This window comes from Mustela nivalis (assembly GCF_964662115.1).
Source record: "Mustela nivalis genome assembly, chromosome: 10".
Lineage (NCBI taxonomy): Eukaryota > Metazoa > Chordata > Mammalia > Carnivora > Mustelidae > Mustela > Mustela nivalis.
Genome location: NC_139029.1, coordinates 25,844,650 through 25,868,664, shown reverse-complemented (window position 1 = coordinate 25,868,664; position 24,015 = coordinate 25,844,650). Strand labels below are relative to the sequence as shown.

The window sequence follows — 24,015 nt, the reverse complement described above, 5'->3', positions numbered from 1 at the left end:
CAGAATACTCTTAATCAGAGAAGTGCTCTGGGGCTCAGGTTTTGTGATCACATGGCTGGAAGCTTGTTTTCCATCTAGCAGACCATCAAGAGTTAACATGGATAGTGACTTTGAGGTATCTTTTGGGCAGCTGGTTCCATGGGGAGTTTGTCTTTCATCAGAATGGTCTTTGGGAAAAATGGAAATGTTACATACCATTAAGGGAAAGGAGTCAGAACATGGACACAAAGCCTATTGATTCTTATTTAGCAGTTAGTTTAGTTTCAGCAAATCACCTACACCACAACATTTAACAAACTGTGCTCTTAACAAAGCTAGGCACACAGCAAAGGCAATGAATGAATGGTAATTATTTCCTTTTCAAAGGGCTGCTTTGTGAGGCTGCTGCCACCTTTCAGTCTAACCTGTGCGCAGTTGAGGAAAAAGTGTTGGCCCTTTTGAAGGGAGAAAGGGCACCAGTTATTATCAAACTTCATAATACCTGACTGTGCCCTTCAGAGGATTTAGTTACCTCCCCTGCTTTGCTTTCTGAATGTGCTAACCCCCGTGGGAGAGAACTGGTGTGGGGAGTCACTGGAACCATTTTTGTATTTGTTTGTTAGTGGGTGTACAGGTAACAGACGTGCTGACAGTCAAAAGGAAAGTGGAGGGTGCCCCCTGAGGTGGTTTGTATTTGAACAGTTCCTGTAAGTTGTTTCAGGATTGATAATATGCCTGCTTGTCTCATTTTCATATGGCAGCCATCTTGGCTGAGACCCATTGCTTCTGAGAGAATGTATACTTTTGGTTATAGCTGCAGGAAGACGGGGTCGAGCTAGAGTTCAGTCACTGACTTCACCAGATTTAAGGTTGCTGCTTCACTGCTTGATAATAGTTCCTTACAAGTATCATCATCAAAGGAAAGTTTTGAATGGATTCTTTTTTTTTTTTAATTTTTATTTATTCAACATAGATCACAAGTAGACAGAGAGGAAGCGGCAGAGAGAGGTGGCAGGGAAGCAGGCTCCGTGCTGAGCAGAAAGCCCAATGCGGGGCTCTATCCCAGGACCCTGAAATCATGACCTGAGCTGAAGGCAGAGGCCCAACCCACTGAGCCACCCAAGCACCCCTTGAATGGGGTTCTTAACCATATTATAAAATAGTGAGATTTCTAGAAAGGAATTTTAGTTTCAATGATGTTAAAAGTAAGTGCAGGGGCACCTGGGTGGCTCAGTGGGTTAAAGCCTCTGCCTTTAGCTCAGGTCATGATCCCAAGGTCCTGGGATCAAGCCCCACATCGGGCTCTCTGCTCAGCGGAGAGCCTGCTTCCCTGCCTACTTGTGATCTCTGTCTGCCAAATAAATAAATAAAATCTTAAAAAAAAAAAAAAGTAAGTGCAAATTTTGCATATATAATTATTGTCTACAGAAACTTGGCTCCCCTTTCACCCCAGCAGAAGAAGGTACCAGCTGGTTTTGTTTGTTTGTTTGTTTTGTTTTTTGAAGTCATACTGGCAGGGCATTCCCTCTACTCTTACTCCCACCATGTCAGCCTTTCCACTGGGATATGATTTGATGAATTTGGCTTAAGTATGAATTCCCAATGACCTTAACACTATGGTTCCTATGGTTGTGGGCATTCTGTCTCTGCTTCCTTCTTGGTTGGCAGCCAGAGCAGTTTCCAAATTACCTGGAAAATCAGGCTTGTTACCTGAGATTTACAGATGCCAGAGGCAACAGCACTGCCTCTCAGTGTTTCAGGAGTTGTTCACGGCTTCCTAAAGCATTTGATGAATTTCCTCCGGCAATAATTTATATATTCTGTAGACTTTTCCACTCTGCTACTTGGAATTATGAAACCAGGTCTAGATTTTGTGCTAGATTTATTAGAATTCTGTATTTTGAGAGGTAGTAATTATAAGTAAGCATTGCTAGCTCCAGAGTTCCCAGTTTGGGGGATCCTCCAGGTAGTACGTATGGGAGCTCTGTATTCTCTGCTTTGTCTTGGCTTTAGAAGGATTGACTCTGTCCTCCTGTACTCTACCTGGGTAAGCTTTCTACCTGCTCCTACCAGCAGTGAGATCCAGACTTTCCCAAAGAGTTTTCAGTCTAAGGTTCTATGTAAACCCTCTTTTGTAAAGATTTAATATTGCTTTTGCTTAGACCCTGGGAGCAGAGCCAGGCTATGGCGGCGTGGGCAGGAGAGGAACTGATCTAAAATTGGAGCTTATTTTCATCTTACCTTTTATCCAAGTTACTTCTAGAATCCAATATTGACTCTACCAATGCTCCCCTGCTTCCTCCTCTGATGAACTCTTTTTCTCGGGAGTAACAACAATGAAAATTGAATCTTAGAGAGGTTAAGTGACTTTTCAAAGGTTAAATTATAGTAAATGATGGACCTACAGCTGAATCTGGAACCTGTGTCTTTTAGCCATCTGAGAGGAGGAATTATGATCCACTGAATGGATGGGAGAGAATTGTTTTGCCCCCATGCGTTTATTATTGAACACATAATAGAGCAACATTTTTAAAAAATAACAGTTAATAATAAAAATAAATAACTCAGTCAAAATCCCGCTTAGTAAATATGTGAACTGAGAGATCAGAGTACCTATTCTCCTTATTGGAAACTATTGGGATTAATTTTCTTAGCAATGTCATAGCCAGTTAACCTGCCCCATACTTCACATTTTCTTTTACTTCTGATCACTGTCAAAGACATACGTGCTTTTGACCATTTGTCCTCTCCCAGGCTCTATTTCCTTGAGCTAAGGTAAAGAATCAAATTGTCAGGTAAGAGAGACATGAGTTAGAGATCTTACCCGTCACTAAGCTTTAATAATAATTTTAAGAATACAGCAATCAAGAAGTCCAAGTGAAGTTGGGAGAGTCTGAAACATCCTGTGTCATTGCCCAGGTTGTTCCTTCTGTCGTTGGACAAGCTCTCTCTTGCCCAAAGTAATGGATAAGATCTCTAACTGAGGCTTCCAGGTCACCTCACAAAGCAGGGGAGTGTTAGGGTTCTAAAATGTTTTGGGGCACCTGGGTGGCTCAGTCATTAAGCATCTGCCTTCAGCTCAGGTCATGATTCCAGGGTCTTGGGATCGAACCCTGCATTGGACTCCCTGCTCAACGGGAAGCCTGTTTCTTCCTCTCCCATTCCCCCTGCTTGTGTTCCCTCTCTCACTATGTCTATCTCTGTCAAATAAATAAATAAATAAAATTTAAAAAATAAAATGTTTCTCTTTTACACTACCAGATAGTTGCGTAGCTTATGTGACATTCTTCAGGGAGCCATGGAAGTGAAAGACCCTTGCAGGGCAAACCAGTCTTACAGCTAACCCCCATCCACTCCCACTTTTATCTCCTCTTCTTTAAAAGATGTGATTTTGACAAGAGCTGCTAGCAACAACCAGGAAATTAGGATTTTTTGTTCCTTTCCTTTCAACCTTGTAATTCCCATAAATTTCCTTCACCATTTCCCGAGTCTAAATCTGTTCCCCCAAATTCCACAGAAATTCTCTCAGAGAGCTTTCACCTCAGAGCTTTTACCATTTATACTGAAGCTGGATAGGCAGCAACCCTGTCATCAGTTCATCATCATAACTTTCCATCCCCTCTTTTTTTCTTGCTAGGAAGTGCCTTAACTATTGTGATTTGCGTGAGTCTGACTTGACATTCCTGTATGACTTTGTGCTTTTCAACTCACATTTACCACCCCTCCCTTGTCAACTTTTTAACTGTGACAAGAATCCATTGAGTTATTAAGCCCTCTCTGGACTAAATAGACATTCTCCCTAGATAGGGAGAATGTTCTGAGACCTTGGTTTTTCTTGGAGAAAGACTTCGTTTTCCCTCTAGCCTGCAGGCGATGGTTGCTCATTCTTCTATCTCCCATGTATCCCTGAGTTTGGAGGTGGAACTGATGTCCTCATCATTTCTCACTGTCACTTCTGGAACAGTACTCCTCCAGTGTCATGTAAAAGTTCTGCTCGGTGAGGTTTATACCACTTCCTACCTCTAGTCATTACTCATCTACCAACCATCATTCACTCACACACATCCCCCATTTATTGTGGCATATGGGCCTCATCTCTGTTTGAAGTCTTGTCATCGGCCTGGATAACTTTACTGTGACCCACCTGATATCAGGCCCTCTGGTTTCCTCCATATGCATACATGCTTTTATCTGTGCATTCATTCAGAAAGATATTTTGGGGCACCTACAGTGTAATGTGCTAAGTGCCATGCCAGAATTGGGGGTATAGTAGTGAGAGAAAAAAAACAAAACAGACATGGCTCTGTCATCCGTGAGCTTACAGTGTGGTGGTGGGGAAAACACTGAGCAGATGATCACAAGAAATGTAATTTTATAACTGCAATAATTGCTTTAAAGGAAAGGGGCGACTGGGCCTAAAGAGTGTATAAATGGGGAGACCTGACTTGGCATGGAGGCATCTCTGAGGCAATGATGGTTGAACTGAGATCTCATAAGTGGAGCTAACTGAGCAAAGAAGGGAGGTAAGAGAGTTCCCAGCAGAGCGGGCAGCACGCGCAGAGCCCAGCTAGGAGAAGGAGCATAGTCCATTTGAGGATTGAAAGAAAGCTGGTGGGTTGGAACATAATGACTGAGGGAGAGACTGCTACAATGTGGGGCCAGAAAGGTAGATATGGTCTAGATCATACAGGATCTTCTTAGGTTATGTTAAGGATTTTGGTTGTCACCCTAAAAGCCCTTGGAAGCCATCGACATTTCTGTTTATTTACATTTTTAAAATTTATCTTTCGGGCGCCTGGGTGGCTCAGTGGGTTAAGCCGCTGCCTTCGGCTCAGGTCATGATCTCAGGGTCCTGGGATCGAGTCCCACATCTGGCTCTCTGCTCAGCAGGGAGCCTGCTTCCTCCTCTCTCTCTCTGCCTGCCTCTCTGCCTGCTTGTGATCTCTGTCTGTCAAATAAATAAATAAAATCTTAAAAAAAAATAAAATTTAACTTTCAAAAAATAATACATGTACATTGTACAAATTCAAAAGGTAAAAAAGGGTATTTCGCGAACAAACAAGTCTCTCACTTCAGTCTCTCGAGCTACCTCCTTTCCCCTGCTAAAGGCAACCATGCCAACTTCTCGACTATTCTTCCAAAAATAGTCTATGCATATATGCATAAACATTATATTCTTTCCCCCCACACACACAAATTGTAGCATACTAGACACACTGCTCTGAACTTTTCTTTTTCTACATAGTGTATTCTGGATACCATTGCATACTAGTACTATATAGAGTAGCCTTATTCATCTCCATAACTGCATGGATCCTCTTTAATTTATTTAATTGGTCTCTATTGAGAAGTTTAAAAGTTAGTTCTAGTATTTTTTCATTTCAAGCAACATATAGTGAATATCTTTTTTTTTTTTTAAAGATTTTATTTATTGCCTGGGTGGCTCAGTTGGTTAAGCAACTGCCTTCGGCTCAGGTCATGATCCTGGAGTCCTGGGATCAAGTCTGGCATCGAGCTCCCAGCTCCATGCGGAGTCTGCTTCTCCCTCTGACCTTCTTCCCTCTCATGCTCTCTCTCACTCTCTTTCTCAAATAAATAAAGAAAATCTTTTTTTCTTTTCTTCCTCTCCCATTCCCCCTGCTTATGTTCCCTCTCTCACTATGTCTATCTCTGTCAAATAAATAAATAAATAAAATTTAAAAAATAAAATGTTTCTCTTTTACACTACCAGATAGTTGCGTAGCTTATGTGACATTCTTTTCTAAAAAAGATTTTCTTGGGGCGACTGGGTGGCTCAGTGGGTTAAAGCCTCTGCCTTCGGCTCGGGGCATGATCCCAGGGTTCTGGGATCGAGCCCCACATCGGGCTCTCTGCTGAATGGGGAGCCTGCTTCCTCCTCTCTCTCTCTCTGCCTGCCTCTCTGCCTACTTGTGATCTGTCTTTCAAATAAATAAATAAATAAATAATCTTAAAAAAAAAAATAAAAGATTTTCTTTATTTATTTGACAGACAGAGATCACAAGTAGACAGAGAGGCAGGCAGAGAGAGGAAGGGAAACAAGCTCCCTGCTGAGTAGAGAGCCCGATGCGGGACTCAGTCCCAGGACCCTGAGATCACGACCTGAGCTGACCCAGGCACCCAAGAAAATCTTTTAAAAAAAGATTTTATTTATTTATTCTTTGAGAAGGAGAGCTAGAGAGCAAGTGAGTGTGGGTAGGGGGAGGAGCAGAGGAAGAGGAGAGAAAATCTCAAGCACACTTTATTCTGAGTGTGGAGCCCTACATGGGGCTTGCTCTCACAACCCTGAGATCATGCCCCTGAGATCATGACTTGAGCCGAAATCAAGAGTTGGATGCCTAACGGACTGAGCCACCCAGGTGCCCCTACAGTGAATATCTTTGCTAGCATGTCACATGTGATAATGTATCTGTTCAGTAAATTCCAAATTTAGCTACCTTTATTCTGTAAAGACTGAATCTCTCTCTCTCTCTCTCTTTTTTTTTTTTTTAAAGGTTTTTTTATTTGACACAGAGCTAGAGAGGGAATACAAGCAGGGGGAGTGGGAGAGGGAGAAGCAGGCTTCCCGCTGGGCAGGGAGCTGAATGTGGGGCTTGATCCCAGGACCCTGGGATCATGACCTGAGCCAAAGGCATATGCTTAACAACTGAGCCAGTCGGGTGCCCCAAGACTGAATTTCTTTCCTTTAGAGCACTTACATTAGTTTGCAATTCTACGTTCATTATTGTGTCTGTTTAATTTCTGTCTCCCCATCCAAATTCTAAGCTCCATCAAAGCAATGCCTGGTGTGAAACAAATGCACCGTAATATTTGTTGAATGGATGAATGAATAAAGAAGTAAAGATAATAGCTAGGTGGGAAGAAAAGGCGCCTAATTAATTAAACTTTTGAGGTTATCTTTTACTAGACAGAAATAATTTGCATCTCTGTAAAAATCAAAATCATTTGTAACCCATCAGTCTTCCATAAGTTAGCACCCAAATTTAGGCTGTACTCATTAATTAATAATAAGTCAAACAAAAGTACATTCTCTTAGACCAGGGGTTAGCAAACTTTCTTAAAGTGCCAGATAGTAAACATTTTAGGCTTTGTGAGTCTTTTTTTTTTTTTTAAGATTTTATTTATTTATTTGACAGACAGAGATCACAAATAGGCAGAGAGGCAGGCAGAGACAGCAGGGTGGCGGGTGGGAAGCGGTCTTGGGAAGCTTCCCAGGACCCTGAAATCATAACCTGAGCTGAAGGCAGAGGCTTTAACCCACTGAGCCACCCAGGCACCCCTAGGCTTTGTGAGTCTTAAGATAAAAGTCTGTTGCAGCCCCTTAACTCTGCCATTGTGGGGGTGCCTGCATGGCTCATTTAATTGGGTGTCTGCCATTTAGCATGCGTTGTGACCCGGGGTCCAGGGATTGAGCCCTGTATCAGGCTCCCTGCTCACTCTGTCTCTCAAATGAATAAATAAAATCTTTAAAAAAAAACTTAGCCATTGTGGAGCAAAAAGAGCTGTAGACAATATAAATAAATGAGTGTGACTATATTCCAATAAAACTTTATTTACAATAATAGTAGTTGGAGTTGGCCTGTTAGCCATAGTTTGCTGCTCATGGTTTATTAAATCAGTAGTGATGTGATATATCTTCTTCCATTCCTGATATTGTTAATTTGTGACTGTTGTCTTTTTTTCTGTCATTGGTCTGACTAGAGCTTTATCAGTTTTGTTGATCTTTCAAACAACCAGATTTTGGTCTCGTTGATTTTCTCTACTTTTTGTTTCCTGTTTCATTGATTACTCTTATCTTTATTTTTTCCTTTCTCAACTTATTTTGGGTATAATTTACTCTTTTCCAGTTTTTATGATGAAAGCGCTGATCATTGTTGAAAAAAAATTGTTTTTGGCTATTAATGTTTGGTCTTCATTTTTCCAGATCCTTTGGAATGTATATAATATATATGTAGAAAGGTTTGTTTTAAAAAAATATAAATAAGAGCATCATATATATATTTTGTGTGAACTTGCTTTTTAAATTAAAAAAAAATTTTTTTAAGATTTTATTTATTAGAGAGAGAGCAAGTAAGCATGAGCAGGGAATGGGGCAGAAGGAGAGGGACAAGCAGAGTCCCCCCTGAGAGAGGAGCCTGAAGCAGGGCTCGATCCCAGGACCTAGAGATCATGACCTAAGCTGAAGTCAGACACTTAACCAAATGAGCCACTCAGGTGCCCCCTGCAACTTGGTTTTTTAATTCAAGATATCATGGGAATATTTCTTTTCTTTTTTAAAGATTTATTTATTTAATTTGAGAGTGAGAGAGCACACACACACTTGAGCTGGGGGAGGGACAAAGGGATGGGGAGAGAGAAAGAATATTCAAGCAGACTCCCTACTGAGTGTGGAGCCCCATATGGGGCTTGATCCCAGGACCCTGAGATCAGGATCTAAGCCAAAACCAAAAGCCGGCCGCTTAACTGACTGAGCCATCCCAGCACCGCTCATGGGGCTATTTCTCTTCTTGCATATACAATTCTACCTCACTGTTTTCAGTTGCTGCATGGTATTCTATACTATTTTCATACTGATAGACTTGAAGTTTTTCAAATATTTCACCAGTACAAACCATACTATAATGAAATCTTTACAAGTGAAAAGTTCTTTGGCATGGAGGTGCACAGAATATTTTTGTTAAATATATAATTTATTGAATGTCTCTTCTTTGATACTCAAAGGAATAAACCCTTTCTTTGTGATTTACCACACTAACTACATTTGGTGGCTCTTTGTTATGAATTTTCTTATGTTGTTTAAGGATTGAGCTTTGGGAAAAGTCTTCCCATATTTATTACATTTCTGAGGTTTTCCTCTATATGGATTCTCTGATGTTCAGCAAGGCCGGGCCTGTGCCTGAAGACTCTCCTGTATTTCTTGCAGTGATAGGATTTTTGTCCAGTATGAATTCTCTCATATCCAATAAACTCTTCACAAAGGCTTTCCCACAGTCATTTACACCAATAGGGTTTATTTTCACTGTGAGTTTTCTGATGTCTAGCAAATGATACATACCTGAAAGATTTTTTTTTTTAAGATTTTATTCATTTATTTGACAGAGAACACGACAGCGAGAGAGGGAGCACAAGCCAGACACTTAAGAACTGAGCCACCCAGGGACGCCTGGGTGGCTCCGTTGGTTAAGCAGCTGCCTTCGGCTCAGGTCATGATCCCGGAGTCCTGGGATCGAGTCCCGCATCGGGCTCCTTGCTCGGCGGGGAGCCTGCTTCTCCCTCTGCCTCTGCCTGCCATTCTGTCTGCCTGTGCTCGCTCTCTCCCCCTCTCTCTCTCTGATAAATAAATAAAATCTTTAAAAAATAAAAAAAATAAAAAAAAAAAAAAAAAAAGAACTGAGCCACCCAGGCGCCCCTACCTAAAAGATTTTCCACATTTATTTCAGTGATACGGTTTCTCTCTTACATGTATTTTTTTTTTTTTTTTTTTTTTTTTTGTTAGAGGCAGGGAGGGGCAGAGAAAGAGGGAGAATCTTAAGCAAGCTCCACTGTGGAGCCTGATGCGGGGCTCCATCTCACAACCCTGAGATCAAGATCTGAGCTGAAATCAAGAGTCGGTCGCTTAACTGACTGAGCCATGTAGGTGTCCCTCCTGTATGTGTTCTTTGATGACTAATAAGAGTTGAGCTCTTCCTAAAGGCTTTTTCACGTTTGCTACACCAGTATGGTTTCTTACCAGTATGGGTTTTCTGATGTTCCACCAGGAATTATCCCTGAAAGCTTTCCCATATTCATTACATTTGAAAGACTCTTCTCCACTATGTATTCTCATGATGAGTAAGGGCTGGGTTCTGAGCAAAGGCTTTTACTAGTCTTTACGTACATAGGGTTTCTGACTGGTATGATTTCTCTGATGGCTTAAAAGGATAGTTCTGTGCCTGGTTGGCTCAGTTATTAAGCATCTGCATTTGACTCAGGTCATGATCTCAGGGTCTGGGATTGAGCCCCGCATCAGGCTCCCTACTCAGCGGGGAGCCTGCTTCTCCCTCCCCCATTCCCCCTGCTTGTGTTTCCTCTCTCTTCTCTGTCAAATAAACAAATAAAATCTTAAAAAAAAAAAGGGTAGAGTTCTTTTTGAAAGCTTTTCCACATACATTGCATTGTTGGGGTTTCTCTCTACAATGAGTTCTCTGGTAATTAATAATTGTTGAGTTCTGTGGAAATTGAGAAATTTCTACATTGAGTACATCTGTAAGGTTGTTTGCTTATGTGAATTTTATGATGATTTAAAGGAAGTGAACTGTTCATAAAGGCTATCCCACATTCTGTACATAAATGAGTTATCTCACCTATAAGATTTTTCTGATGGCTGATATAGGGGGAATTATATTTAAAGATTTTGTCACATTACAGTGCTGCTTCTCTGGGGGAACTTCTTTTCTCCCATTCCAGGCCTGTATCAGTGATGACACCTTATGTACACTCTCTGGAGTGGACCCTTCAGAAATATTTTGCTTTAGGACTGATGCTTTTGTTTCAAACCAGTACTCCTAGACTGTACAAAAACCTGGCAGAACTTTTCACACCTTCATCCAGGGCTTTACCCCTTGCTCCAGTTGGGCAATTAACTTTGGTTTAAAAAAGAAAAGCCCCTCAGATTCCCATGGTTTTCCAGCATCATATCCCTGTGCGTGTCCACTGAATGAATCCAGGTGTCTCCATTCAGTCTGGGTAAAGATCACAGCTACATACCTAAATGTCAGTGATCCCTGGATGTGTACTCTTAGTAGTCTTTGAGCCCTCTGTCTTCTTAACTGTTCTCTTAGGTAAGGGCAGAAAATCCTGACAAACCAATGACTTCAGAGTCTAGAAGTCCAAAATAAAGGGTTGGTATCTTCTGAGACTCTGGGTAGATCCCTTCCTTGACTTTCTTAGTGTCTGGTGGTCACTGTCAATCATTGGCATTCCTTGGCTTGTAGCAATCTCTGCCTCTGTCATCACATGGCCTTCTCCCTGTGTATCTTATGTAGATCATCAATTTTAGACTTTTCTTATTTTCTAAAATAAGCATTTACAACTATAACTGTCCCTCTAAACACTGCTTTAACTACATCTCATGAGTTTTTATAGGTTATGTTTTTGCTTTCATTCAGTTAAAAATATTTTCTAATTTCCCTCATGTTGTCTCAACCCATAATTGGGGTAAATTGGTATTCAGTCAAAGATCAAAAGGGACCATTATCCAGATATTGGGAGCTTTTTCTCTGTGTTTCCTCCTTTTTGGTTGTTCGTTCCAAAATTCCAGCCATCACAGTCACCTGAAATTCTGTTTCCTCAACTCAGCAAGTCTGCCCTAGTCTGCTTAGGCTCTCTTTCCCTGTACTACTGTTTGGAGCACACTTCCATACAGAAAGCCAGGGCAGTCGTAGGGCTTACCTATTTGTTTCCTTCCTCTTTGGGATCACAGTCCTGGACCACCTGTTGCTTATTGTCTAGAAACAGTTGTTTCATATAGTCTAGTTTTCTAGTTGTTCATGATGTGAGGGCAAGTCCTATGGCAATTTGTTCCGCAGGGGCAAAAGTGGGTATCATGCTACATTTTAAAAATTAAATGAAATAGTGGCTTACAGAAAAGTGCAGGTTATTTTCATCTGTGTGGACCTCCTCACTATGTTAAATGTGAGAGAATTATTCTGAGAAGAATGATGGAAAATTGGTATAAAGGTGACTGACAGTAGTTACTGAGGTAACCATTTATTGATTTCAACACAGTCTGTATACTCAGATAGCTGTTCCCAAGATTCATACCATTGGCCACTGTGTGGGAAGGTGTATAAGGATATGAAGGGTATTTCTGTAGCTCTTGGTAGCTTCATTTTTTTCCCCCGTAGTTTCTATTTCTTCTTTTTTCTTAAGGAAGTTCTATTTTTTCTAGGTTTCTAAATTGCCTTGTCTGATGTTAGGTCTGTGCCAGTCTCTCTCTTTTCTTTTAATGAACAATGGCAGATTGGCTACCACAGCGCCTGCTCAGTAATCCAGAAGCCTGCCTTTTTTTCCTTTTCTCTCTCATTTGACTGGTGTCCACATTTAGTCTGCTGGACATTTTGTAAGTATTTCTTGGGAGTCAGGTTGGCTTTGGCTGATTATCACATTGTTGCTTTGGTTAGTCAGAGCCCCCTTTCAGTTCTGTGTACATGCAGACAGGATTATCCGTGTATCTTCAGTATTTTGATTCTACTTCATATTTTCTGTATGTAATTTTAAAATATCTTCTACAGTCTAACCCCAGGGCCAGGGCAGGGGTGACGAAGGAGACACGTAGGGCACAAAATTTAAGGAGGCACTGACTCTCAAGATTGGGTAAGCCAGCTCCATGCTTACATGAGTCTGAGAATGCACACCTCCTTAAATTTTGTGCCTGAGGCACCTATTTTGCCTCACCCTGGTTCTGGCTCTGTCTAACCTTGACCGTATTTGGGTGCAGATACCTATATAACTAAGACCTTAAAATGAACTCTATAATAGTTTTCATTTAGAACATGCTTTGACTTTTCTGCATATGAGAAGACAGAAGTGAGGTAATACTTCAGGAAAATTAATGCCACACCTGAAGTAATTCAGTAGCCTAGAGTTTATGCAGAAGGAACATGAGCTAGAATTTTGGACCAAGTTATTTAGGTTAACTACAGTAGGTCACTGTTGTACTTCTGTTCCTTTATTTCTTACCATGACATGACTTGTCAGTAGGAAGTTCATTCTTGCAGAATCCGGCTCACGATTAAATTTCTTGGTAATCTGACTACTGCTTTGGCTGATACCGTGATGTGCAGAACTGCCTTTCTCTGGCAAATGGGTAGTTAGAAAATGGTGAACCTATAACCTGTAAGAGGTTAAGAGTACTCAGTTTGTGTTGCTCCCGGTTCGGGGGAGGGGGTAGTTATTCCATCCAGTTTTGCTACTTGTTCTTCTGGTCCCATAATGGTCACACTGTCCCTGAGAAGTGGCAGGATGTGAGTGGAAGGTTAAGTGGTGGGACTCCCCCCACCCCTCCATACACTTCTACCAGAATAGCTGTTTTGTTTTTTTCTGTTTCATGAACTGGAGTTCTGTAGGAAAGGTCTATGTGGAACAGACTCATTGAGAAGGGGAACCAGTGATGAATGTGGAACAGCACTTCTATAAGCTAAAGTATCTTGAGCCAAAAAACACTCTATTTTGCTTCTTCTGTTCCACTTGCTAGACAGCTTTCCCACTCTCTTAAAAACCAGTCTTCAAAATAGCCTTAAATGTTGGTGTTCAGGGCTCTTTACAGAGCAGTCGTCTGTTTTTATTACATCTTAAAATGTTTTCATTCCTTGTTTTTAGATGCCAGTGAAAGCAGGTGCCAGCAGGCAAAGACAGAATTTGGAGTTGGCCTGAGATCTGGGGGAGAAAATCACCTCCAGCTTCTTGAAGGAACCTCCTCTCTGCAATTGTGTTGGGCTGCCTGCTGCCAGGACCCTGCCTGTCATGCCTTTTGGTGGTTAGAAGGGATGTGCATTCAGGCAGACTGCAGCAGGCCCCAGAGCTGCCGCACTTTCAGGACCGACTCTTCCAATTCCATGCTGGTGTTTTTTAAAAAATTCCAAACTGCAGATGATTTGGGCTTTCCCCCTGAAGATGATGTACCACATATTCTGGGGCTAGGTTGGAGCAGGACATCTTGGAGGAGACAGAGTGCATCCAGAGCTCCACTCAGACCCACTGTATCTTCCGGTGGCCATCATAGCTTAACCAGGAAGCTTTGGAAGAGAGATAGTCCCAGTGAAGAAGTAACTACACATGCAGTGACACAGCATGAAATGAATGACTCCAAGGAAGTAGGTCGTCTGAACACCAGCGGTTCTGCAGAGGTAAGCACATTATGAAGAAGGAGCAAAGAAACTGTTAAATCTGCTCATACATTTGGCACACGTGAGCAGTGAAGTTGGCACTTGTGGGCAGCCTTCTGTGCCGAGGAGTGTGTGTATGAAGCTGCCTGGCGTCGTATTTTCGGGTGCTGCCCAGATGTACAAGCATAATTGGACCTAGGAGATGCTACCTGCGTGCAGGTCTGATGCATGCATTGTCTTGGTAAAAGCAGAAATCTGCTCATTATCTAGTCTGAGATGGTTCTTGGCTACAGGTAGATGCAGTTGTGTGGGGACTGTCTTCACCAACAATTCTCCAGTATTTCCTGCCAGATTGCAGAACACTTGATAGATGTGGTTGCATTCAGGCTCTCCTTTCTCTTCCCCATCTCCTGCATGCACACGCATTCCTCATGGGGTAGTGTCTGTTCCAGTCGAGGTAGCCATTCCTGGCGCCACAGACTAAGACTTGGCCTGCTGGGTTAAGGAGCCAGATGTGGCCGTGAGCCAAGAGGTCTGTGGGGGAGTTCTTATCCAGCTTTATATGCCAGGGGGGCTAGCACCAGTAGTTTATTCTGCTTATTATGTTTTTTCATTGTTGATCTTCCTAGGCAAATGATTAAAAGGAGTGACTCACTCTGTGCTCAGCCTGCCTTGATTGCTGTGACTTATTTTTGTATTTGTTTTGTCCTAGTTGTCTCTAGCAAGTTGAAGCCAGAGTGGGGAGGCGACTACATGCCAGGCACTATGTGTGCTAATTGTTGTACAGTGTCATTTTGTTTAATTTCCATAGCAGTATTTCTAGGTTGGAATTATTAGCCCCATTTTCCTAGTGAGGAAACCGAGGTCCAAAGAGGTTAAACAGTTTGATCATGCAGCTAATGAATAACAAACCTAGAATTGGAACCCAGACTTAATATTAGGAAAAAACCTTTCAGTGCGATATTAGAGATATAATCTTGGGTTTAACGTGCCCATCAACATTTAGATGTCTTGTCATGAGGTCTCTTTCTGAGCACTAGAGATACAAAGGTGAATGAGATGTGGTCCATACCCTCAGGGAGTTGACAGTCTAGTGGAGACTCAGCCATAAAGATAGGTATTTACAATAGTGTGTGATTATCACATTAGTTACTTACACAATTTAGTAGGAACAGAAAGGAGGAAGTGATTCACTGGATCAGGCAGGTGGTACGGATGTGCAGGGAAGACTTCACAGAAACGTTTAATTTCTTTCTTTTTAAATGTTTATTACTTATACTAGATTATAATCTTCATTTTTAAAATTTTAAGCCCAGTGTAATAACATAAACTGTTAGTTTAGTTTCAGGTGTACAATATAGTGATTCAGGAGTTCCATATATTACTCACTGCTCATCAAGATAAGGGTACTCTTGGGGCACCTGGGTGGTTCAGTGGGTTAAGCCTCTGCCTTCGGCTCAGGTCATGATCTCAGGGTCCTGGGATCGAGCCCTGCATCAGGCTCTCTGCTCAGCAGGGAGCCTGCTTCCTCCCTCTCTCGGCCTGCCTCTGCCTACTTGTGATCTCTGTCTGTCAAATAAATAAATAAAATCTTAAAAAAAAAAAAAGATAAAGGTACTCTTAGTCCCCTTCACCCATTCCCCCATCCCTCCCACCAGCCACCTCCCCTCTGGCAACCATCTTAAATTTATTTCTTGAAGGATATGTTGGATTTCACTGGGAGATTAAAGATAGTAAAAAACGTTCTGGACAGAGGCACAGTGTATGCAGAGGCTCAGTCACTCGGTAGACATTTACTGCACATTTACTTTGTGCAAGGTATACACTAGGAATATTATAGTAAACAAGATAGACATGATTTCTGCGCCAACAGAGCTTATGCTCTGGCAAGGAAAACGACAACACAATTATTATAATTAAATAATTGTAAGTTGGATGTGAATTTGAAAGGGTAAGTGCAGAGTTCTATCAGAGCATCTAACAGGGACCTAACTGAGACTAAGGGGTAAGGTTAGGTATACTTAAGAAGGTATGCTTTGAGACTTGACATAGAAAGAGTTTGGAAAAGAGTCAGGCAGAGTATTTTAGGCAGAGAAAGAACAATTCCTAAGTTTGTTGGGTGCCCTAGAGCATGGCAAGACCAGGAAATTGAGAGAGGCTCATCTTACACGACAAAGTGACCCAGGGGTGTATGAGGAGGCTTGCTAGCTGTGGAAAACATTGAGGCCTTCTTAAGATATTGGTCTTTATCTTCAGATCAGTGAGAAGTCATTGAAGAATTTTTTTTAAATTTTATTTATTTATTTGACAGAGATCACAAGTAGGCGGAGAGGCAGACAGGAGAGGCAGGGGAAGCAGGCTCTTCGCTGAGCAGAGAGCCTGATGCGGGGCTCAATCCCAGGACCTGAGATCATGACCTGAGCCGAAGGCAGAGGCTTAACCCACTGAGCCCAAAGAATTTTAAGTAGGGGATAACTTGATCAGATATGTTGCTGTATGGTGAGTAGATTGGAGAGGGGCAAGAATGTATGGGAAGGAATCCGATAGGAGGCTCTTCAAGCAAGGGAACCATTGCCTTAAAGAAAGAGGTTGAATATACAGGAAAAGGGGTAAACAACAAATAATTCCTTAGAGCAGTGGTTCTCAAACTTTAGCATCCATCAGAATCACCTGGAGGCCTTGTTACAAACAGATTGCTGGGCCCCAATTCCAGAGTTTGTCTAGAGAGGGGCCTGAGAATTTGAATTTGCAGCAAGTTTCTGAAGAGTGCTGGTGCTGCTAGTCTGAGAAGCACACATCGAGAACCACTGCCTTCCAGGGCAAGTGGGTTAGAATCCAGCACACAGAGGACCAAGATTAGTCTTAAGCGGGAGGAGAGACATCTTCATCATGATAAGAAGGAAGAAATTGGTGAATACAGGTGTGGCTAAGGTGGGATTATAGGTTTAGTAGGAGGAAGTTGTCGTTCTAGTCAAACAGTGTTCTTCTGAAGTAGGGTAGATCATTTCCTAAGAATAGAAACAGAGATAGGGACGCCTGGGTGGCTCAGTTGGTTAAGCAGCTGCCTTCCGCTCAGGTCATGATCCCAGTGTCCTGGGATCGAGTCCCACATTGGGCTCCTTGCCCAGCAGGGAGCCTGCTTCTCCCTCTGCCTCTGCCTGCCATTCTGTCTGCCTGTGCTCGCTCTCTCCCCCCCGCCTCTCTCTCTCTGATAAATAAATCTTTAAAAAAAAAAAAAAAGAAACAGAGATAGGTGGAGTGGGCACAGGTAGGTAATAGGCAGGAACGTTAGAGGTTTGGAGAGAAACAGCCATTGTGAAGGGAAGGAGACGGCCAAGCAAGTAAGGAAATAGATTGGTGGTAGCACTGATGAGGGAGATTATGAATTTATCACAGTGGTACCTATCTCTGCAGTCACGTGAGTCTCCGCAGTAGCTTTCAGCAACCCTATCAAGAGAAGGCTGATAGTTTGATTTACCCAAGATTGTAACTTTGCCGGTCTTGTGCAGGAAGAAATTGGGGCGTGGAAATTAAGGTTATTGTCAAGAGAGTGGATTAAGTAGAGACTGTAAGAAGAGGCAGATGTAGGAGGGGCTGACGGAGATATGATAGAGGAGTTTGGCATTCAGAGGTTTCCATCATGGGAGACAGATATAGGGGACATGTGTGTTCTGGAAGACTGGAAGTAGTCATCAGGGGATGGAATATTAAGATTTTGGAAGTGGAGAAGTTCTGGTGATTATAGGATCTAGGGGTAGCTAAGGAAAGGGGTTGCAGAGGCAGGGTAGAGTAGGAACTGATTGGAGACAAGGAGTTCAGACAACTCAGGAAGCTCAAAATATGTATTACATGAGTTATCACTGTAGACACAGAGGTAGACTTTAGACTTGATGGTGATGATAGCAATAGTTAATGTTTACTGAGTAAGCACTTACTATATGGCAGTATCATTCTGAATCCTTGACATATTCTAACTATTAATCTATACAAGAAATCCAATGAAGTACTGTTAGTCATCTCTATTTTAGAAATGAGGAAACTTAGGATAAGAGAGGTTAAGGAGCATGGCCAAGGCAACAATAGCTAGTATATGGTAGTACTGGGACTTGAACCCAGGCAGTCTATTCTGAGTCTGTCCTCTTGACCCTGTTACTCTTTAGGCAGGGACTTGGGTAAAGAGAAGTTTTGAGAGCCTGATGTCAAAGCCCTCAGCAAAGTAGGAGGAGGAGTAAGGCCAGTTGGGAGAGGACAGCTGTGGTGAGAGTTGAAATGCAGTAAGATGACAGAGGGGAGAGGTTTTATTGGAAAGCTAGAAGAGGAATGATATGCAAAGGCACTGAGGAGGGGAGCAAATAAAACATGAACCTGCCTTCAATCCTGAAGTATGGGAGAGTAAGGAGCCCTCATACCACAGAGCTACGTAGGAAATAGAATCCTCAGGGAAGGGCACACTCACAGTTAAGGATAGGTAGTTAGGGACCACTATATGGGCATGGGACCTGTACAGTTGTCCAAGTCCGGACACTTGGGCCTTGTTCTCAGATTAATGCTCTGCTGTTATTGTCTTGAAAATTTTTTAAAAGATTTTTAAAATTTATTTTTATTGGAGAGCGACCATGAGCTGGGTAAGGGGCACAGGGAGAAGCAGGCTCTCCGCTGAGCAGGAAGCTCAATGCGGGGCTCGTTCCCAGGACCCCAGGATCGTGACCTGAGCCAAAGGCAAGTGTTTAACTGACTGAGCCACCCAGGCACTCCATTGTCTTGAAATTCTTAATACTTTCTTTTTTAAAGCTTTTATTTATTTATTTATTTATTTATTTATTTTGGACAGAGAGAGAAAGAAATAGTATAGGCAGGCAGAACAGTAGGCAGAGGCAGAGGGAGAAGCAGATGCCCTGCTGAGCAGGGAGCCCAATGTGAGGCTCCATCCCACGACCCCTGGGATCATGACATGAGCTGAAGGCAGACATTTAACTGACTGAGCCACCCAGGTGCTGCTTTCTTAATACTACTTTTTGAACAAGGAACCCCACATTTTCATTTTGTACTGTATCTTGCAAATTCTGTAGCCTGTCCTACAGGAGGTGTAGGGAACAAAACGTGAAATGACTGCGCATCCAGGTGATTTTTGATTATGGAAGAGAAATTCAATGAAATTTTGATTCAGTGGAATTTTGGGTGAAAAGAAAAGGAAGTTAGGTCTCGCAGGAGAGGAAGTGTAAATCATTCAGGGAAAGCATGTGTGTAGTAAATCTTTAACAATTGGGTATTCCCCTTCCCCAAACATAAACAAAAACAGAAGCCCTGAGTTGTAGACTTTGCCAATTTCCATGACGTAAATAAAACCACGAGTGACCAGTTTGGAATTGCCGACATGAATCACTGAATAGAGAGTTGGGAGATACAGACACAGCCAGCTTAGGTGAGCCAGCTCCCGCACATTTCCCGGATAATCATGATCAGTAGAATGAGAAACAGACCAGCAAAATGAGAAATATGGTTTATGTAGGCCTGACAGTGTGCTAGAAGATGGTGAATTTGGGCCTTAGTGACTTCAGGGTATATACTGGAAGGAGGATGCTGGGGTTGTGTTGCCTGGGGAGTTCTCTTTCTTCTTGTTCACCTGCAGTGGACAGTGGCGATAAATTGCTGCTAGTGAACAGGCTCTGGAGTTTTATGTCTAACACAGAGAGTGGGTGGATATGGGGGGAGGAACACCGAACTTGAATTATGAACCCCAAGACTGGGAGGAGGCCTTTGTGCAGTGTTGCACGGAGGCATTATGTAGATTGGCATCACTTGCTGAGAACTGCAAGCACTCTTAAAAAATAGGGCAAAGTGAAGTCTTTAGTTCCAGACAGATTGTTTGACCTTATATGCCACTCTTAGGAGCTTCCTTCTTATCCTGAAGGCCATGGATAGCTCTGTAAGGGTCCTAGCACCACCTTGTGCATTCAGAATGATGAACTGGTAGGTGTTTCTTTTAGGACAGGACTTGTAGTTCAAACTTCTGCTTATTAAAGCACTAGGGAAAGGGGAAGAAGTGTATACATTGCAGATCTTCTCTTTCTAATTAGGGATGGCTGGCTAGCAGTACTAGTTTCTAGTTTGTACTGTTTGCCCTAAGATAGGTCAAGCTACTCTGCATCCGAAGTGGTAAGAAATTGTATCCTGAATTGCTCTTGTCTCGCCTGAGATGCCTGCAATCCTGCAAAGGCATTGGGTCCTCAGTAATATTCTTTATTCCTTTGGAAACATACATATATTGTATCCAAGAGCAGGTATTCTGGACCTTTATTCCAAAAGTGAAAGGAATGTCACCAATTTAGCCCCCTCTACCAGCTGAAAGAAGGAGAGGCCTGTACTGCTTTGTTTCAGTACCATATCCTTTCTGTGCTGAGAACTTCTGAGTTATTGGCAGGAGGAGCATGAAGCCTTGTTGCAGTCCAGCCACTGGCAGTTAAGGCTGCCAGCCCAGCTTTGTGAAAGGAGGAGGACTCTTCCCTAAGCTCAGGACATGAAGGTGCAGCTAGGTGTCCCCACCTGTAAGGTTTGGCTTTAGGATGACTGAGGTGCTCCTTTCCCTGCCACCACCATCTCCGTTTGCAGACAACCACAGCATTCCCACCCCTGTAAGCCAGTGCCTTTCTGTGGGACAGATGACTGAGAGGATAAAGGAGTTGAGCCTCTGGGCACCTCTCTGCTGCCTTTTTTACTGAGGAAAATTCTTTTGCTGACTCTACCTAAAACTGGAGCTTACATCTTACCAGCAGATAGAGGTGTGGGGTGTAGGCAGTGACAGAGAAGAGCCTTGCATAACCTGGGACAGAAACCCAGTTTCTGTTTCCCATCATCCAAGTTTTTGATTTGCTTTTCAGAGTTTTTTGCTTGATCACATTGTTTTTGTTTCTTAAAAAATCTGTCCTGTAATCTTTTAGGTTTGTGAAATTTTTGCCGAGAGTTCATTTATTCTTCTGTTATTTCGTGACATATTTGGAATTCCTCCGGCCTAGTTCTCCCCAGATCCTCATTCTCAGTTATCTGAGCAGCAGACAGGCTAATAACTTTCACCAAAAATTGTTCAGCCCCAGGCCTCCTTCCAGCCCTCTCGCCTGGATAATTTGTGTGGCTTTCCTACCCCTCGGTGACCAACGGCCTTCCAGTATCATCTGTGCACATGTATACACTAAGCGCCCCCACTACGCCAACACTCCACTCCCCCATTCTAACCTTACATGACTGGTTTGTTGCATGGAGAGAAAAACTGGGCAGGCTGCGTTCTTGTTGTGTGTGGGTGTGCAGAAATCCCTGCAATTGTATCATTCCTTTCTCACAGTTATTAGTGCCTGAGCCATTATACATTTTCCTTACTTTCCCCCCCTTAACTGCTCACTTTCTGCTCTAATCTCCTAAGTATTCTGATTCTTTTATCTGCTTATCTGGTTTTTACTGTGTGAAATGAATTTGAAAATGTGTTTGTTGGCTACTTTGTTAACTTAGGAAGCCAGAGTTGATGCAGGTTTTGGTGTGGATTGGCTAATAGAGCCAGCTGGCACAGCTTGAGCCATGGGAAGAAAGTCTCAAAACCAGCTACTTCTTAGCTAACACTCCTGTCATTCCTCCCCCTTGCTCACTTCATGGCAGTCTTTGTTTCTCCAAGGAGACTATGAAGAGACATGACTTTGTAACTAACTCCTGCAAAGATAAACCCTGCCCTGTTCTCCAGCCTCAGCTTCAGTTGCTGAGAACTGGTTGGGGTGTCTTTAAATGCCACTGGCTTTGCTATTGCAGGAAGATACTGGCTTTACTGTAGTAGGATTTTTGTTAATGACAATGATAGCTTTTGTTTTATTTTAATACACTTGTGTCTCAAATCAAAATGTGTCAAAGGGCCAATTTTTGTGAGCCAATCTTTTTAGTATTAAGTAGTCACTTGGGTAGCATGTGTATTACCAAGGAGGGCCCCCTAGCTGGACTGTGATGGTGTGACCCTGACCGGTGTGAATGTCCTGTGTGGGCCCTGCAGGCTCCTGATACTTAGAATAGTAGCTCGTGATGGAGGTTTTTCGGGTCATCTTGAATTATGGTATTAATCACTGGGTTGGCTTGCTTGGTTAGGAGAGGGCAGCCCCAAGTGGGTCTGGGAGGAAGGGAGAAGGAAGAAGGAGGAAAAGGAGGGAGGGAGGAATGGCGAGATGGAGAAAGAGTGTGTATAGAAGCCTTGCATCATTCTGAATAAAGCTGCTTTGAAGATTAAACAGGTGTGGACACCTGGGGCGTGATTAGATGACTTACGGTGATTTCGGAATTAGGTTGGTTTTTATGATTTCTGTCAAGTGTCAGAAAAAACGGCCCAAGGAAATTTCACCCAGGTGTCCGCCCTTTATCATCCTCTACAAATTTTCCTTATCACTTTGTAGTTTCTGAAGTAAAATCATTTGCTTCATGTCTCTTCTTCCTGCTTCTTTAAAAATTAATAATAATAAATAATAAACAAATTATTTCTTTAAAAATAAAAATCTGCCTGCCTTGCTTAAGAATATTTATACTCTTCTTCTATTTCTGGGAATCTATTCTAAAGCACTGATTCTAAATAAAGAAAGAGCTTCAAACACAATGATGAGGTGCTATTTATTTAATTAAAAAATGGAAGCAGTTTGTCTAATAAGGGGAAAGTAGAGATTGTGCAGCCATTAAAAATATATTTTTGGTTATATGAACAGCTCTTTTCTTACTCCCTCTGCTTTCCTCTCCAGCCACACTGAATGCGTGCTCTTCTATGGAGACCATACTCTAAAAAAACGGCTTTATTGAAGTGTAATTGACATATCATAAGCTATATGTACAAGTTTAAAGTGTACAGTTTGATGTGTTTTAATGTATATGTACCCATAAAACCATCACCAAAAAAAGCTAATGAGCATATCCATTACCCCCAAAGTTTCCTCCTGTCCCTTTATAATCTGTCCTTCCTACTCCCTCCCTTATCCCTAGGCAACCACTAATCTGCTTTAGCTTATTATAGATTTTCTAGAATTTCTGAATAAATGGAATCATACATTACATACTCTTCTTTTTAACAACTCTATTGAGGTATGATTTCTGTACCATAAAACTCACTCTTTTGGGGGCTCAGTCTTTAACCGTCTGCCTCGGCTCAGGTCATATTCTCAGGGTCCTGGGATTGAGCTCTGCATTGGGCTCTCTGCTCGATGGGAAGTCTGCTTCTCCCTCTCCCAACTCCCCCTGCTTATGTTCCCTCTCTCACTGTCAAATAAATAAAATTAAAAAAAAAAAAAAGCTTTAACCCCCCCCACTCTTTTTAAGCATATAAGTTCAGTGTTTTTTCTTAAGTATAGAGTTTTGTATTATCACCACAATCCAGTTTGTTAAATTTCTGTCTCCCCAAAAACTTCCCTTATGCTATCCCTACTCCCACTCCAGGCCGCAGGCATCCACTAATCTGCTCTCTATAAATTTGCCTTGTGGACTTTTTATATAATGGAACCATGTAATACATAGTATTTTCTTTTTTAAGATTTTTATTTATTTATTTGACAGACGGAGATCACAAGTAGGCAGAGAGGCAGGCAGAGAGAGAGAGAGGAGGAAGCAGGCTCCCCGCCAAGCAGAGAGCCCGATGCGGGGCTTGATCCTTGGACCCTGGAATCATGACCTGAGCTGGAAGCAGAGGCTTAACCCACTGAGCCACCCAGGCACCCCAGTACATAGTCTTTTGAGTCTGGCTTTTTTCACTTAATGTTTTCATGTTCATCCATGTTATACTATGTGTCACATACTACATATATGTAGTTGGATCCCTTTAATTGCTGAATAGTATTCTGCTGTATGAATGTATCATTTATCTATTCACCTGTTGGATGTTTGGAATGTTTCTAGATTTTTGGCTACATACAAAGCTGTTAGGAATGTTTGTATAAAAGTCTTTATATGGGGATATGCTTTAATTTCTCTTGGATACCTGGGAGTAGAATGGCTGGGCCATTTTGTAGGTATATATTTAATATTATAAGAAACCACTAAACTGTTCTTTCCAAACAATTGTACCATTTTACATTCCCATTAGTAATGTACGAAAGTTCTAGGTGTTCCACATTCTCACCAAAACTTTGTATGGCGAGTCTCGTTTGGG

At 42.2% G+C, this 24,015-nt stretch overlaps 1 protein-coding gene across 7 annotated transcripts in view; it reads left to right on the top strand.

Moving 5' to 3' along the window:
• Positions 1-24,015, top strand: part of KIAA0319L (KIAA0319 like) — a 90,407-nt gene that overhangs the window by 18,252 nt on the left and 48,140 nt on the right. For all 7 annotated transcript variants that reach the window (XM_082686859.1, XM_082686856.1, XM_082686857.1 and 4 more), the window contains one exon: positions 13,357-13,883. In XM_082686859.1, coding sequence (XP_082542985.1) covers positions 13,357-13,883 — 527 coding nt within the window. The remainder of the gene's footprint in view (positions 1-13,356; positions 13,884-24,015) is intronic.